At 39.5% G+C, this 17,646-nt stretch overlaps 2 protein-coding genes across 6 annotated transcripts; both read left to right on the top strand.

Moving 5' to 3' along the window:
- Nucleotides 1–1,436: 1,436 nt before the first annotated feature.
- LOC131321719 (uncharacterized) lies at nucleotides 1,437–17,398 on the top strand. 4 transcript variants are annotated; one of them, XM_058352623.1, is made up of 16 exons: nucleotides 1,440–1,635; nucleotides 2,261–2,365; nucleotides 2,461–2,529; nucleotides 2,696–2,785; nucleotides 2,900–2,983; nucleotides 3,249–3,413; nucleotides 11,553–11,604; nucleotides 11,706–11,889; nucleotides 12,525–12,597; nucleotides 13,589–13,642; nucleotides 13,976–14,233; nucleotides 14,612–14,818; nucleotides 14,958–15,061; nucleotides 16,394–16,538; nucleotides 16,856–16,990; nucleotides 17,114–17,398. In XM_058352623.1, exons 1-16 carry the CDS (start codon nucleotides 1,546–1,548, stop codon nucleotides 17,288–17,290), a joined length of 1,992 nt encoding a protein of 663 aa, XP_058208606.1. In that variant the 5' UTR covers nucleotides 1,440–1,545; the 3' UTR covers nucleotides 17,291–17,398. The 4 variants fall into 4 exon arrangements, with proteins under 4 accessions (XP_058208609.1, XP_058208606.1, XP_058208607.1 ...); XM_058352626.1 differs by lacking the exon at nucleotides 14,612–14,818 and having other exon boundaries at nucleotides 1,437–1,635; XM_058352624.1 differs by lacking the exon at nucleotides 11,553–11,604 and having other exon boundaries at nucleotides 11,684–11,889.
- Nucleotides 5,760–7,020, top strand: LOC131321722 (uncharacterized). 2 transcript variants are annotated; one of them, XM_058352629.1, is made up of 2 exons: nucleotides 5,760–6,461; nucleotides 6,774–7,016. In XM_058352629.1, exons 1-2 carry the CDS (start codon nucleotides 5,918–5,920, stop codon nucleotides 6,806–6,808), a joined length of 579 nt encoding a protein of 192 aa, XP_058208612.1. In that variant the 5' UTR covers nucleotides 5,760–5,917; the 3' UTR covers nucleotides 6,809–7,016. The 2 variants fall into 2 exon arrangements, 1 of the variants encoding a protein (XP_058208612.1); XR_009198616.1 differs by lacking the exon at nucleotides 5,760–6,461 and adding an exon at nucleotides 6,495–6,632 and having other exon boundaries at nucleotides 6,774–7,020.
- Nucleotides 17,399–17,646: the final 248 nt, after the last annotated feature.

The raw sequence follows: 17,646 nt of genomic DNA on the forward strand, positions 1-17,646 counted from the left end.
AACTGCTGTGTAAAATAGGTTGGATCCTATACATAAATTGCACCCCAAGTCGTCCTTGAAATATCGTTTTCGCTGCAGTTCGGTGTGCTCCTACAGTCACATCCCGAACTGCGGCACTTTGTGCCGTGGGGGCTCCGCCCCCACACCTCCGAACTAAATCACTGCTGAAGGTTGTATACACTCCTTATAGTCAACTGTATTAATAGACCATATTGCTGCTGCAAATGGGCGCGACTCCCAGTTCAGTCCCAGCATCTATTTTCAACTCCCCTGTATCTATTCTGAATCCACCAAGCGTGTTGATTTCGAACATAACAAGTGCGAAATGGTTTTCTCAATTATGGATTATATTCCTCTTGGTCAATTCACTAGCACTAGGGATTTTTTCCTACATGACTAGCCACACAAAAATCTCCACTGGCTTAAGTTTTCTCCATATAAAGGCTGCACTGAGGCCCAATTCTAAATGTATCGTTACCAAGTGCAAATGATTGATTTAAACCATTAAGATATCAAGTCTTACGATATTCACCATTATCACCGAAATCAGAGATCATTGGATACTGACAAGTAATCAAAGATATTTAGTGCGTCCGGATGCGTTAAAGTCTAATAATGTCATGTTTTTTTTTTTGGTAACCAAGGAACAACCTTGCAGCTGAGCCACTATTGAACTCGACTGCGCAATCCAAACCTTGGGAGAAACTAGCACAACAATAACCCACCGCCATGACCCCTACGTAAATCATGGTTTGTCTCCAGGGGGAATCAAACCTTGTTGAGTTGCAAGCGCAGGTTTGACCTGCGCCATGTTGACAACCCATGAGTGGTTCTAATAATGTCATGTTGATCAAATTGGATTAAAAAATTGATCATATATAGTAGCAAACAGTCTAAATTTCTTGGTTAACTAGATTAGTTTCAAATTATTTTATGGCTTCATCATAATCATCTAATTGCTCCAATTTGATCATTTAACCCGTCTTAATAAAATCAAACAGCCCATATGTTAGCTCATTATTGTGGAAATTAGATAACATAAATATAGTGATTGTAATTACTGTCATATGGTACTGACATTGTTTGGCAAAAAATGTTAGTTTAAGATTTGTATTCATATCAACTTTCATAATGATTAAAGATTATGAAAATAATCAATAAATTACCGCAATAAAAAATAGAAAATATCAATTAAATTTAATGGTTTAGAAAATAAAAGGATATTCTTAAAAACCTCAATTCTAGCTGACCCAAATTTACGTTGAACCGCATGTGAAAGCAGATAGAAGAGAGAGAAAAACTCATGAGAGTGATAGAAGAATGGTAGCCATTTTCATTAATTAAAAATTAAATAATTAAGATTAGATTATTTCAAATTTAATGAAATATATAGAAGGTGCGTATGCTACAAAACATAAGTGCTGTGTACCAGAGGTCTTCCCCAACTGAGAAAATAGAAACAGAAAACCTTCCAAAACCCAGCAGCTACACATCGACTTTCATCTCTCTTCCCCTCTGTGTGCGCGTGAAACTAGACACAGAAAAATGGAGAAAGCTAAGAACAGTAAGAACTCTTCAGCCATGTCTCTGCAGCAGTTCGTCTCCATCATGGCCCCTTTAATCGATATGGAAAAGGTCCTCTCTCTCTCTCTCTCTCTCTCTCTCTCTCTCTCTCTCTTCCCGCCCCTTATATGTGCATATGTATTTGGTCCTTATTTTGGGAGAACACTTATCTAATCAATAGGAAATTTGAGGAATAATAATCTGTTGGATTAGGCTTCTGAATCATTACGCTTGTCAATATTTGCTTGCTCTCAACTCTTTCAGTTTTGTATTTCATAGAATTGCATTCTGTTGTGTTCCTTTTGCTAGAGTTTTGTTTCTTCTCATTTTGCCCTCTTGTTGGGTTGCTAATCTTGAGTAGAAATGGAAATCTGACTACTAATGAATAACGGAAACATTGGTTTATAAAATCTATCCAAGTTCAACATTTTCCCATTTGGGTTTGTGCCTGAAAACCAAGACTATCATGGGAGGGCGGGGATTAGATTTTTTCTAACTTAGTTTGGGAATGTGATTTCGGATGGGATCGTTCATCCGGAATCTTTCAGTTCATCCGAACCTTGGAATCACATTCCCATTCGACGTCAAGATTGACGCCGTGGTTACAAATTATGTCCAACAATGGAGAAAACAAGTTCTGTAAACAGAACGCCTCTTGATGTTACTGACGGGTTTCAGTTTCATATTACTGTTGCAGGAAGCTGAGATATCAGCTTCCATGACGTCAGGTGCAACAAGGAATTTGGATACTGCTCAGAAGAAGGGCTCCACCATTCTTAATTTGAAGTGTGTAGATGCTCAGGTAGCATGTTCTATATCTTCTAGCTGCTGCTGGTTTAAATTATTCAAATAATTTGGTTATTTTCTTATAATTTTGTTTTTTTCCCCTCATCGTAGACAGGATTAATGGGTAAAACTCTTCTTGAGTTTCAGTCCAACAAAGGCGATGTTCTTCCCGCACACAAGGTGAATTTTTGGCATCCACTCATTACTAATTTACTATACTTATACTCGTGGTTATTACATCTCATCTTGTAGTGTATGCTGGAGTATATTGACAGGCCATGTTGAAATTGGTGATGTTTATAAGGTTGCCTCTTAAGTGAATAATGTTTCTCTCTGCCCCTTTCAGTTTGGAACTCATGACGTTGTTGTTTTAAAACCAAACAAGGCTGATCTAGGCTCCCCTCCGCTTGGTCAAGGCGTGGTTTACCGTCTGAAGGTAATTGTGCGATTATGGCTAGTTGCATTGATTATGGTGAATATTATTTTCATGAAGAACGTAATCATCTTCTACTTGTTCTGTCACCTGATATCTCGTTGGTTGATCAAACAGGATACATCAATTACTATCGCTTTTGATGATATCCCGGAGGATGGTTTAAATAGTCCTTTACGTCTTGAGAAACTGGCCAATGAGGTAAACTTTGCAGTTTTTCATTTTGTAAAAAAGTGTTTGTTTACTTAGCATTTGTTTGATGCAGCCAATTGCAAGAAGGTAGTGTTATGTCGCTATCAATGCTCATTCTAAGTAAAATCTTCATCTACCCCAAAAAAATTTCATTTTATTTTTGCCTCGGTCAATGAAAATTGAAAATATCAGGATATAACTTTAGATGGTCTACGACACAAAGTAATTTTGATGAAAGAAGAATGGATCACTTACATTTAATTTGTTTCTGTAGGTGACATACCGTAGGATGAAGGACACGTTGATTCAACTAAGTAAAGGAGTTCTGAAGGGTCCTGCTGCTGATTTAGTTCCTGTGTTATTTGGAGAGCGACTGCCAACAATGTCAAAGAAGGATGTTTCTTTCTCCCCATTTAACCCCAACCTTGATCACTCTCAGGTCCTTAACTTTATCACATTTTCTTTTGCAAATGTGGTGTTTGCCTCTCTCTCTCTCTCTCTCTCTCTCTCTCTCTCTCTCTCTCTCTGTGTGTGCGCATATATATATATATATATATATATATATATATATATATATGTTGTTTAGTTACGAGAGCTCTTAAAAATATGTTTTAAACAAATTTAACGGCTCTGGTAATTTGCTGGGACTCTTAAAATATATTGCAATGGGAAAAATAACTTGTTCCCCTCCTCATCCTATTAAAGACTGGGGATCTTTGATTTCATGTGGCTTAATTTTAGACCAGGATGTTGATGTGCAGTATGTAAATATTTTAAATTCTCATTAAATATTTGTTTTCTTTTTCTCTCTCACCATTTGTCCATTTCCTTTGGCTGTGGAAGATTTTTTTGTACTTGTTGCTTCCAATTTATCTTCTTCCATAAATGTTTATGCAGACAGTTTTTAACATTTTTATATGATGGCTACAACATGGCTTCCATTGGTTGGCATTCAGACATGTTCATGTTAGTCAGTATGTGTGTATGTGGTTGATTGACGAATCTTCACAAATTGGCATTGATTGTATCCCAAGGTGGTGAAAGCGAGCCACGTTAACTCAAATCCATCTTGTTTGAGCAGTTGTTATCCACCCGTAACATATCCAGCGAATCCTACTTGGTGAGAGTTGGGTTTTTGCAACTTTTCAGAAAGCGCCATAGTTACACTCACAAGTCAAGTTTGATTACAACAGATGTTGAGGAGATTGAATTGCTCAATAACATACTAGACAGAAATATGGAGCATTGCAACTGCTTTTAGTTCCTCTTTCTGTGTATTACGTATCCACTTTGCTTCCACTAAATGACAGTAAACCTAACAATGTCCACGGAAACTCGTTCCCTTACGTTGGCCAACATGGATGGCAACAAGGAAGTGTTATGGTAGCTTCGGGAAGTGGGATTGTGTGCCAAAGCTATTTGAATGCACAAGGAGGGGCTGTATAAGACTTGTTGCTCTAGAATTTGAAGTACAACTTGTTAGATTATGGGTTTATTTGTATCTAGTATAATTATGTGTCTTATCATGTAATTAGTTTAAGTATCTAGGACCGTAGAGTAATTATTATACATCTTGTATATATATCTTACATTGAATGAAATCAACCCTAATGGGAATTTTCCTCTCCACTTACGTTATCTCTAAATCAAACATGGTATTAGAGCATGGTAACGATATACCTGCGTAACCTATTTCGACGACCAGTCACGTTTTTTTCTTTGCCGATCGACATACCAGACCTAGACCACACGAACCTTCACTGACCACGATACCTAAGGCTTCCTGTTTGGTCGATCACCCACGACTGTGCCTCCAACTAGCGTCTCCCATCTCTGTTGAGTCAACGACAGACCTGTCCGACGCCGGAGTTGAAGACCCAGTTGATTACAGCCATCGTTGACCCTCGTTGGCCTTTCGTGATCGACACCCAACCTCCGACGTCCCTCGCTGGAGATTCATCAGCCCCCGGCGACTCTTATCTGGGTTGGTAATTCGAAGTTCCAGGGCAGTTCAGAACCAGATCTCTGTTTCACCCAACCTTCGGCCTTTGTTTTTTTGTTTTGGACAGCTTCTCTATGACCTCCGACAGGCACCGGGCACTCGCCATTCGCCGACGAGGTTAACTCAGCCAGCATCTGCACTCGCCAGCCATCATCGGTCCTCCTCTGACTCTTCTATTTGGACTGGGTCAGTTTAATTTTTTTGGTATTGGCCATCTGTTGTGAGGTGCTGTGAGGTATTGTGGACTGGGTCAAGTCCACGACTAGGTCAACTTAATTTTTGTACTGTTTGGAGTTATTGGAGACTTTCTAAGGGTTGTCTGTCTTCTGTTCAGTCCAGCAACCTATTTTTTACTTTGCCATTAACTCTTGTTGAAATGTCGAAGGATAAACAAAAGGCTTCCGTTAGTACAAATAATGAGTTGAGTCGTGTAGGGACTATGGATAACTATTCTCTAGATATTTGCCACATTAAGTTGGATGGTACCAATTATTTGATTTGGTCTCGTACTTTTACTTTGGCTATTGAGGCCAAAGGAATGTTAGAATTCATTGAGGGCCCTGTTACTCCACCTGTTGAGGCGGTTGAACTGAAAAAGTTTAAATCTCAGAAATCGTTAGTCATGACTTGGTTGTTTAATTCTATGAGAGCTGATATTCGTCATACTTTCCTGCTCCTTGATACTCCACATCAGATTTGGACTACTGCAGCCCAAACCTATTCTCAACAAGGTAATGATGCACAGTGTTTTGAATTGCGGAAAAGACTTCGTACTATGGATCAACACAATCGATCTGTTGCTGTTTACTTTGCTGATCTTAGTGGGGCCTGGCAAGAATTTGATTATTATCAGGGGTTTCAAGCAGTTTGCCCTGTTGATGCTGCTGCTTGGTTAAAAAGAATAGAGAAAGAGCGTGTGTATGACTTTCTTGCTGGTCTAGATGTGGAATATGATCCAATTAGAGTGCAGGTGTTGGGTCGTGTCCTGTTTCCATCTTTGGGAGAGGCCTATGCCATTGTTCAGCAGGAGGGGTGCTATGTTGCAAGCTCCTACTTCTGATCGTTCTGCCTTGGTTGCTATTCCGCAGGGACAGTTTGGGTCTGGCAGTGGAAAGACTCAGCCTGGTACTAGCAGTGGGACTATAGACCGTATGTCACTCCAGTGTGATCATTGCCACAACACTGGACATATCAAGGATTTTTGTTGGAAGTTACATGGTCGTCCTTCTCGTGGGCGAGGCAGTGGACGTGGAGGCCAAGGTCGTGGTCCTGGGCGTTCTCAGGCTCAGGCACATGTTTCAGAGTTTTCTACCTTGTCTGATTTTGGGTCCAGTACAGGAGTCCCATCACCTTCTGATTCTACTGGTGGTTTCTCTCAGAGGGAGATGCAAGCTCTCAGACGTCTTATGGCTCGGGCTGACTCTTCCTCTACTATAGCTCCTACTTCTACAGCAGCTCTTACTGCATCCTATTTTGCTCATTCAGGTATTCCAGTTAGTGCATTTACAGCCTCCTCCGGTATCCCTTGGATTATTGATTCTGGTGCTTCAGATCATATGACAGGTTGCTCCTCTGTTTTTTACTCTTATTCTACTTGTTCTGGTAAGGATAAGGTGCGAATTGCCGATGGGTCATTCTCTGCTATTTCAGGAAAAGGTTCCGTTCATTATTCTCCCTCGATCTCTCTCTCTTCAGTTCTCCATATTCCAAACTTTGCCACTAACCTTCTTTCAGTTAGTAGTTTTACCCATTCTGCAAACTGTTCTGTGACATTTTTTCCTACTCACTGTCTTTCAGGAACTGGAAACGGGAAAGGTGATTGGCAGTGGTAAAGCACATGGTGGTATCTATTATCTCGAGCATGCAATTCATCCATCTCAGCCATCTTTGTCATGTGGAAAAGCTCTACATGCAGATATGAGTTCCACTCTTTCTTTGTTACATCGGTGGCACCGTAGATTAGGTCATCTCTCTTTTGGGATATTGGAGAAACTTTTTCCTACTTTAGTTAAACATTGTCCTAGGGATCAGTTTTTTTGTGAAGCTTGTGAGTTTGGAAAACATAAACGCTCTTTTTATGCACCTATTAATAAACGAAGTGATACTCCATTTATGGTTATCCATTCTGATGTTTGGGGTCATTCTCCTATTACTTCTTTAAAGGGCTATCAATGGTTTGTTACTTTTATTGGTTGTTATTCTTGTGCCACATGAGTGTACTTACTCAAGTCAAAAAATGAAGTATTTTCCTATTTCAAATCTTTTCATAAGATGGTGTGCACTCAGTTTGATACACATATTAAAATTCTTCGGAGTGATAATGGGACTGAATATATTGATAAGATTTTTAGAACATATCTCGCTGATAATGGTATTATCTTTCAGACGACTTGCGTTGACACTCCACAACAAAATGGAGTCGCTGAACGCAAAAATTGTCATCTTGCTGAGGTCGCTCGATCCCTTTTGTTCACTATGAATGTTCCCAAATACTTATGGGGAGAAGCTATTTTAACGGCTACGTATCTTATCAACCGTATGACATCCAGTGTCCTCAATTTTAAAACACCCATTGAGTGTTTGCCAAGCAGTTGTCGAGTTACGACTCTTCCTCCTAGAGTGTTTGGTTGTGTGTGTTTTGTTCATGCCCCCAAACCTTTTGGGGGCAAGTTGGGACATAAAGCTCATAAATGTATTTTTGTTGGGTACTCTCCTACCCAGAAAGGCTATAAGTGTTATGACCCTTATTCTAGGAAGATGTTTGTCTTTATGAATGTTACTTTTTGGGAAACAGAGTTTTTTTATTCTCCATCCAAACCATCTCTTCAGGGGGAGAATCACTAAGAGGAAGAGATGTTTACCTTTTATAATCATAGTGAGGGGGAGAAGGAAAACACTGGAGGGGGGAACCAGTATCTGTTGAAAGGGAAACACATGATATTGGTGGTGACATTGAGGAACAACTACCTGCACGACTGCAAGGAGCTAACTTACAGCGGTATGCTAGACGTAGAAAGTCTTCATGTGTGTTACCACCTTGTCAATCACAATCACCCACTCCAGTTCCAGATTCCTCAGTTGATTCTTCTGGTAATGATTCTTCTCTTATTGAACCTCATCCTATGGATCCTGACAATCTACCTATTGCTATTCGAAAAGGTGTTAGATCTTGTACTCATCATCCTATCTCACAGTTTGTTTCTTATGACCGTTTGTCTCCTTCGTATTATGCCTTTGTCTCTTCTCTTTCCTCTATATCTATTCCACAGAATTGGCAGGATGCATTTAGGATACCTAAGTGGAAATGAGCTATGGTGGAAGAGATGACAGCTTTGAAAAAGAATGGCACCTGGGATCTAGTGTCACTTCCAGAAGGAAAGAAACCAGTGGGCTGTAAGTGGGTGTTCACTATTAAGCAAAAGGCTGATGGTACAATTGAAAGATACAAGGCAAGGCTTGTTGCCAGAGGTTTTACTCAAACTTATGGTATTGACTATGAAGAGACGTTTGCTCCGGTAGCGAAGATGAATTCGGTGCAAGCTCTTCTCTCGTGTGCTGTCCACTTGAATTGGCCTCTTCAACAGTTTGATGTGAAAAATGCATTCCTCCATGGTGATTTAGAGGAGGAAGTTTATATTGATATTCCACCGGGTTTCTCTTCTCCTGCAAGTAAGAGAAAAGTGTGTAGATTGAAGAAGGCACTTTATGGGCTGAAGCAGTCTCCTAGAGCCTGGTTTGGCAGGTTTTCTAAGGCTATGTTGAGTTTTGGTTACAAGCAGAGCCATGCAAATCATACGATGTTCACCCGGCAAAGTAATGGTAAGATTGCCGTCCTTATTGTTTATGTTGATGACATAATAATGACAGGTAATGATGTGAGTGAGATTCATAATCTTAAGTCTCGTTTAGCTCAAGAGTTCGAGATTAAGGACTTGGGATCATTGAGATATTTCCTTGGAATGGAAATAGCGAGGTCTGATAGAGGTATCTTTATTTTCCAACGCAAGTATATACTTGATCTTTTGGAAGAAACAGGTATGTTGGGATGTAGACCTGCAGATTCTCCTATTGAGGCGAATCATCATCTTAGTGGAGATGTGGGGGAGTGTACTGATAAGGAGAGGTATCAGCGTCTTGTGGGTCGACTAATATACTTGGCCCACACCCGACCAGATGTTACTTATGCAGTAGGTGTTGTTAGTCAGTTTATGCATGATCATCGTACTTCACATCTAAATGCAGTTTATCGTATTCTGAGGTATCTAAAATCAGCTCCAGGAAAAGGAATTTTGTTCTCTAATTATGGCCATTTGTGATTGGAAGCATTCACTGATGCTGACTGGGCTGGTTCTGTAGATGATAGGCGCTCTACTTCTAGTTATTGCATTTTTCTTGGGGGTAATCTGATTATCTAGCGAAGTAAGAAGCAATCGGTAGTCGTCAGGTCTAGCGCAGAAGCTGAATATAGAGCTATGGCTCATGGTGTTTGCAAGCTCTTGTGGCTCCAAACTTTGTTACGTGATTTGGGGTGTGCTGACAGTGTTCCGATGAAACTCTATTGCGACAATAAAGCTGCCATCAACATTGCTCATAATCCCGTTCAACATGACAGAACGAAGCACATAGAGATTGATCGACACTTCATCAAGGAAAAGTTGAACGAGGGTTTGATATGTATGCTGTTTGTGAGATCTGGAGATCAGTTAGCTGATATATTCACAAAAGGGCTGGGTAGCAAGAGTTTTAATCCTCTTTTATTCAAGTTGGGCTTGATTGATATCTTTGCACCAACTTGATGGGGAGTGTTAGATTATGGGTTTATTTGTATCTAGTATAATTATGTGTCTTATCATGTAATTAGTTTAAGTATCTAGGACCGTAGAGTAATTATTATACATCTTGTATATATATCTTACATTGAATGAAATCAACCCTAATGGGAATTTTCCTCTCCACTTACGTTATCTCTAAATCAAACACAACTTTTTATACACATGTCAACCAAATTGTTAACAAAAGTACAAAGATAAAATACCAAGGTTTTTTTTTTTTTGTGTGTGTGTGTGTGTGTAGGCACTAGAATGTAAACCTCCCATGTTTAACACCTCCTTTCTATTGCGGCAAGGTTGGAGATTGCGGTGGCTTATTCACACAGGGGACAATGTGTCTATTTTGCTATGCATTTATGGTAGCTTCGGAAAGTGGGATTGTTTGCCAAAGCTATTTGAATGCACAAGGAGGGGCTGCATAAGACTTGTTGCTCTAGAATTTGAAGTACAACTTTTTATGCACATATCAACCAAATTGTTAACAAAAGTGCAAAGATAAAATACCGAAGAAATTTTTTTTTTTTGTAGGCACTAGAATGTAAACCTTCCATGTTTAACTCCTCCTTTCTCTTGCGACAAGGTTGGAGATTGTGGCAGCTTATTCACACTGGGGGCAATGTGTCTATTTTGCGATGCATTTTCTTTACATAATTGATGTTTGTTAACTAATGAGGATTTATTTAGTTACTCAATAAATAAGGATTTATTAAAAGGGAGGGAAAAAGGTGCAGTCACCTAATGTGGAGCATAAACAAAAATCCCAAACAGCTATCAGCGGCTCTACCTCATGTCTATGATCAAATCTGGAGTAAAATACGAGAGGCTCGGTGAAATAGACATGTCTGTGAAGATGTGGACTACTTGCACAAGGACAAAAAGACCCTATGAAGCTTTTATTGTTCCCTGGGATTGGCTTTGGGCCTTTCCTGCGCAACTTAGGTGGAGGGCAAAGAAGGCCCCCTTCTGGGGGGGCCCGAGCCATTAGTGAGATACCACTCTGGAAGAGCTAGAATTCTAACCTTGTGCCAGGACCTACGGGCCGAGGGACAGTCTCAGGTAGACAGTTTCTATGCTAGATGTTAATTGATCCTTCCAATTGCACAATATGACAAACGCAAAGACCAATCCTCACTATGTACTGGTGTCTCTAGATCTTTATGGTATCCCATTCTTTATTCTCCAAGTAAACAAGATCTAGTGGATCAATATGGGTGGTGCTAGGACGATCTATTACGTATTGAGTGTATTGGATACTTGATATACATTGTTCAGCCTATTTCTTGACAACTTATGTTGATGGGAAATAGGTGATCTAAAATAAATTTATGCTTTCGTCTTCTGCTTGCATTCTGCTTCTCTTCAAACATGCAGATGAATGGGTGCATTACAACTGTCTAGATGGGTTGCACATATGAGAAGGTGCTAGATAGCTTGATATATTATATGTATTGGATCCATTTTAGAGCAGCCCAAGCTTTTGGGACAATTGATACAAGAGAAAATGCTCTACACATGCACCTCTTAAATCAACTTTTGCAATTTGAGGAAGTCACTGTGGCTTGTGACTGTTATATGGTTTCTGGTTTATTTCTCTACAACTTGGGCAGTTGTGTATCCTGTGTTTTGTTCTTCCAATTGAGTAACATTGACATTAATTCCATTTTGAGAATTTTCTGGTTCAACATGGTGCATTTCATAAGAACTCTGGGGCTTTCTATCCTTTCTTATCGTCGTATTACGTGTTCAGAAATCAGCTTCATATATGGAGTTAATATTTCCATATGTGCATGCCTATGTGGGTAAATGTCCCAGCTTAAACAGTGGATTTATTTGTTTACTAGGCTCCATGTCTGCTGCGTTTTTCACACACTAAAGCAGTTTCTCTTCTCCTTCAAGAAAGATGCCATATCAAAGGCCCTGTCATCGAAGAACATTTTTTTGCTGCATGGGCCTCCTGGAACTGGAAAGACCACGACAGTGGTGGAAATTATCCTTCAAGAAGTGAAACGAGGATCAAAGATTCTTGCTTGTGCTGCTTCAAATATTGCTGTTGACAACATTGTTGAGCGACTCGTTCCTCACAGGTAAAATGGTTGGCTTTCATCCTCGAACTACTCTTCATTTTGATACCTTTGGATGCGCTCTCATGTAAAGGAGTACATGTGTCAGCAAAGGAAGCTTAGATGGAAGTTCATCCAATGCTGTCCTCATTAGTATTTTCTGGACTGTAAAGCGATCTGTATCATCTTACCCTGGCCGATTCAAAGTTAACCGAACCCTGCATGCTTAAGCATTTATGTAATTGGTATTTCTTTTGGCGTTTTAATGATATTCTTGGCACGTAACCAACAGTAGAAGGGATTGCAATTATCTAGCTGACTAGGTCTCACATTTTGACATAAATACACATAGTGACATAGCTGGATTGTGAAAATTAGTGTGTGCAACTGGCATGGAAGTCTTAGTATGTTTTTCTTTGAGTTGGGTATTAATATTTAGGTCCATAGGCTTGGATACAATATGGCATTCGACTGCTTTAATCTGGCCTCCCTTGTATTAACGGACCCTTCGCTATTGAAAAATGATTTCTTTGATAACCTACCTACCTCTGGCGATGGGCTTGTTATGGCTTTTGTCTAATCATATACCTTCATTTCTTCATAAAATATATTTTCCTTAAGTTGCGTTTCTCTTTTTCTGTATCTTTGTCTTTAATTAGAGTGAAGTTGGTGAGAGTGGGGCATCCAGCACGTTTGCTACCTCAAGTCTTGGATAGTGCTCTTGATGCGCAGGTATACACGTATTCATGAAAAAACATTTGGACATGAAGATGTGGGATCATGGATTTGTCACATCTAATATGGTTTTGCTGTACATTCTGACTTTTTATTTTGGTCAATTAATGCAACCGTGGCATTTTTTTTTACTGTTTATTTCACAACAGCAGATTTCTACCAGTTCCTTTGGCTAAGGGAAGACAGAAATTTTGCTAACACAGCTTTATATCCATACATGCATGCATACCACACTTAATCTTTCATTAATAATACAGTTTTATTTCTTATTAAGTTTTTAGCGTGTGTCTTCAGTAATCATTAAGTAAGAATAATGGTAATGTCATTCGTTCTTGGTGCTTTATTATTTGTGATTGGGGGACCACCAAAATCTAATTTTGACGAGCCATTTTGCTGTCGAAGACGGGAAAATAGAGACACGTCTTAAGACCACAAGTTGCTTTAAATTGCCATTATCATGGAATTAAGGATAACTTGGAATGCCAAGACGTTATACTATGTCCTCTATAAGATATACTACTATAAAGTTACCTCAAGAAAGTAGGGGGAAAAAACTAGTATTAAAATAAGATAGATCTGTTGACTCTCAGAAAGGAAAACAACAGGAAAACAAAAAAAATGATGTAAAAAAATGGCGACATTAGGTTAATATGTTCTCATTTTTGTTGGGACAATACCTCTATGCAGTGACCACACTTGAAACTCCACTGCTGATGTAATCTTTCTTGTCAAAGGGAAGCCTTTTACAGCAACAAAGCACATTTCAACGAATTACATGAATGTGCTTGGTTTGAGCAGAGGGATATAGGATCTAAACTGAAAAGAGTTCATCCTTCATGCTCTATATAGCACAGTTCTTGCTTTCCCATATCCAATAGGTTACTCAAACTGAAAAACTAAGTTAATATTGTTATTTGTGCACTTAAGAGCCTTACTCATGGTGGGCTTGAACAACTTGCACTTAACCATTCAATTTGTTTCGTTGTAGGTTCTACGTGGGGATAATAGTGCTCTTGCAAACGACATCCGCAAGGAAATGAAGGTAAAAGGTTTGGAGAAGTGCATTGCAACTTAATCTTCCCAAAACCCATTATTTCTCCTTGCAGGAATCCTAAATTTTTTTCCTTTTGTAATTTGCTTTTATATTTCTTTATTGTTCTTTACTAAATGCATTCTACAGTCTACGCCACTATTATCGGTCATAGACAGTATTTTGTTGCTTTTCAATGTTCATTTGATGCAAAAGCTTTATGTGTCCGATGGTGAAAGGCTGAGATATCTTGTTTTGATCGTATAATGTGCTAACATTGATATTCTTTTGAGTGACCAAGAAGGAGAGCTACCTGATATCATTGCCGTAAGTGACTTTCTGCAGGCTTTGAATGGGAAGCTTTTAAAGACAAAAGACAGAAACACAAAGAGGGACATAAGGAAAGAGCTCAAGTCTCTATCCAAAGAAGAGCGTAAAAGACAGATGCTAGCTGTGGCAGATGTAATCAAAAGTGCAGATGTGGTGTTGACAACATTGACTGGTGCAGTGTCCCGAAAATTGGAGGGTACGACGTTTGATTTGGTGATCATTGATGAAGCTGCTCAGGCGCTGGAGATAGCATGCTGGATAGCTCTACTAAAGGTAAATAGGGACATAGAGATCTAACTCCCTTCCTTTGGATGTGTTCTTGCTTTGTAAAAGAACCGAATCATGGATTTGAACCCATGGCTTGTTGAGACTTGTCTTTAAAAAAAGGTCAAATCCAGAGGCCTCCCACCCCCAAAAGTTAATCATACAAAGATTAAGAAAATCTGAATTTTTTCCACGAAATGCAAATTCCTCTTGGTGTTGGAACTTTTGATTTCCAAATTTAGCAGGAAAAATACGAACCCAAAAAGAACAATCTTGCGACATTTTGCATGCTAAATCTAGTGACCAACTGTATCCAATTTATGAAAACGAGGCATTGCATTATTTCCTTTCAAGGTTACAAACCCTCTCACTAGAGTTCTGTTTTAGGGCTCAAGATGTATACTCGCTGGAGACCACCTCCAGCTTCCTCCAACCATTCAGAGCACAGAAGCTGAGAAGAAGGGCTTAGGGATAACCCTTTTTGAACGCTTAACAGACTTGTATGGGGATGAAGTCACGTCTATGCTCACTGTTCAGTACCGCATGCATGAGCTCATAATGAACTGGTCATCTAAAGAGCTTTACAATGATAAGGTGCTCCAGATCATACCCCTATGTGGAATCAGTTACTGGAGATTCTTAACTGATTATGAATGAATGAACATTTTCCTCGGAAAATTAACAAAGATGCTTATTTTCCAGTATTGTTTCCATGATGTTTCGTGTTTTACAGGTAAAAGCTTATCCAAGTGTTGCTGCACATATGCTGCCTGACCTTGAGGGTGTAACGAAGACATCTTCGACGGAACCAACTCTAATTCTTATAGACATAGCTGGGTATGCAGTTATTTTTTGCTGTTTGCACATGGCCTCTGTTATACAACCCTTGGGTAGAACTCATCCTTGAATATCTGATAAATGGGAGGGTGTCCAAGAGCTTATACACCACAGCCAATTATGGGTTGAACCAATGTGGGACACTTGGGATTGTCCAGTAGCACCACTCTTACAGGTCCAACGTTGTGGCTTCCCAATGGTAGTCCTGTACTTTTCAGCGGCTAAACTTGAACTTTTTTTTTTTTTGGGTAACTTGAATTAAACTTGTACTTTTTTTGTGTGGGTAACTTGAATTTTATTAAGACAAACGACTACAAGAGCAAAGGGGCATTCCCCATAACAAATAACGCCAAACAAAGTAGAGAAGCATTTGGAACCTGCCCAAAAATAACACTGAGCACCGATCCAGCAGTGTGCACTCTTCTATAGATTAACAAAACAAGAAGACACTGATCTAGCCTTACTAGTTAAAGAAGAAAAATCAAGAGCTAAACATTTCGTGGAATATCTGCCACTGATTGCAGATAAGACTATTCTCATCAGTTTTCTTATATGCTTCCAAACCATCTTCTATTTCTTTCAATCCAGAGAAGGTAAAGCACTGCAGCCAATGAGAGCTTACAAATGGTATGCTGCAACTTCCTCCCACCACTATGCTGCATAGCCCAGTCAACTTCTTCCATTGAGGAGAGAGGACTTCAAGAAACACCATTTGTCTGAAGTAACACAGTCCAAACTCCAGCAGAGTATGGACAAGTGAAAAATAGATGCTCATGACTCTCAGTAGAATTCCCACAGAATGCGAACAGTATCTGCCCCACCTCAGTAACTTCAACTATTAGTATCCAATACAAGACACAATGTCCATACCCAACAACAGTGTACTATAATCCAGCCTATAGTCACCTCCTCTGCAGCTAATTCGTGACGTCATGCTAGCTATGACAGAAATTGACACAACCCCTTGTGTAGACTCAGCCTGGAAATAGGTTTGCATGGGGAGGGTGACCAAGGGCTTATATATAACATAGCCAGTATGGGTTTATGCTGGGGGACACTTGGGATGGCAGCACTTGGGTTCACTGAAACTTGTTTTATATGCTTTGTATGCTCAAAATCCTCTCGTAACATATCGGTAATAGTTAATCAAAAGGACACACCTTATTCATAAGAGGTGTAAAGCTGTGGAAGATCATTCGAACTGTTACAGTACCATCTCTAGTGCCATAGAGGAGAATGGTGTTTCAGTCCTCTAACGTTTCCTAGGCCCTCCAGTTTGACACGAATTGCTCTCTGTTATGGCTTTAAGTAGTTCACTCAGATTTGTTTCAGATGCGACATGGAAGAGAAGAAAGATGAGGAAGACAGCACAATGAACGAGGGTGAAGCTGGTGTTGCTATTGCCCATGCAAAGAGACTTGTCGAGAGTGGAGTCCAAGCTTCTGATATTGGAATCATTACTCCTTATGCAGCGCAGGTTTGATAAATAACCTTCATTAGGTTTGACTATAGGCTTCAAGTCAATGTATTTATCTTGCTTAGTGTGTGACTCGTCGGTATTCAGGGTCTGGCTTCAAAAAAAGAAAACTAGTAACCATAGTAGGAACTAGGAGCTAATAACTAGTACTCCTATAAAACTAGTAACCACTTGAGAGCCCATCACTTTGCAAAAAGTTTGCATTATCTGGATCACACAAATGATCCTTTCCTATTTGATGCCTTTGACTTCCATATTTCACGTTGTAGGGTTGATTAGTAGGGAACCTGTTATGAATATTGCAACCTTAATTGTAGGTTGTCTTGCTGAAGATGATGAGAAGCAAGGAAGGCAAGCTAAAAGATGTGGAGATATCAACTGTAGACGGCTTCCAAGGTCGGGAAAAGGAAGCCATTATCATTTCAATGGTCCGATCAAACTCAAAGAAAGAGGTAATCCTTGTTATATTAGTCATGATAATTCGCTTTCCGTTAGACAGGGAAATACTCAAAATTTCATATCAAAATTATAGGATACAAATTCAGTAACAATATAAGGCTAATAAAATTTTTCAGGTGGGGTTTCTGAGTGATCGGAGGCGAATGAATGTTGCTGTGACGCGAGCACGGAGGCAGTGTTGTCTTGTTTGTGACACTGAAACAGTGACCGGCGATAAGTTCTTGAAGCGTTTGATCGAGTATTTTGAGGAGCATGGTGAGTATTTGAGTGCTTCCGAGTATGGAAATGAATAATGTGGAACAAAAAAAATTCCTGTGACATTGGAAACAATTCCTACGTCAGCCGTTTTATTAAATTTGGATCTGAAGTTAATTGGTTCACATTTACAAACAATTCCTACACACTTTTTTTTTTTTTTTTTTGAGAAGGCATTTTGTGGAAGGGAGAAAAATGGACAATTTTGTCAAGGGCGCTTGAGCTCATCGCAGATCCCATTTAGATGATTTTCTCCTTTCATTTCTCATCCGGATACATAATCATTCACGGGAAAAAAGATTCGGTAAGGTTAGCCGGTTGCAGTTAATATTTTCAAGTCCGGCTACTATGCCCAAACTCCCAAGGTGGTTTTGGTGCATTGTGCCCCCCAAAA

This window comes from Rhododendron vialii, chromosome 4a (genome assembly GCF_030253575.1).
Source record: "Rhododendron vialii isolate Sample 1 chromosome 4a, ASM3025357v1".
In the NCBI taxonomy this organism is placed as follows: Eukaryota; Viridiplantae; Streptophyta; class Magnoliopsida; order Ericales; family Ericaceae; genus Rhododendron; species Rhododendron vialii.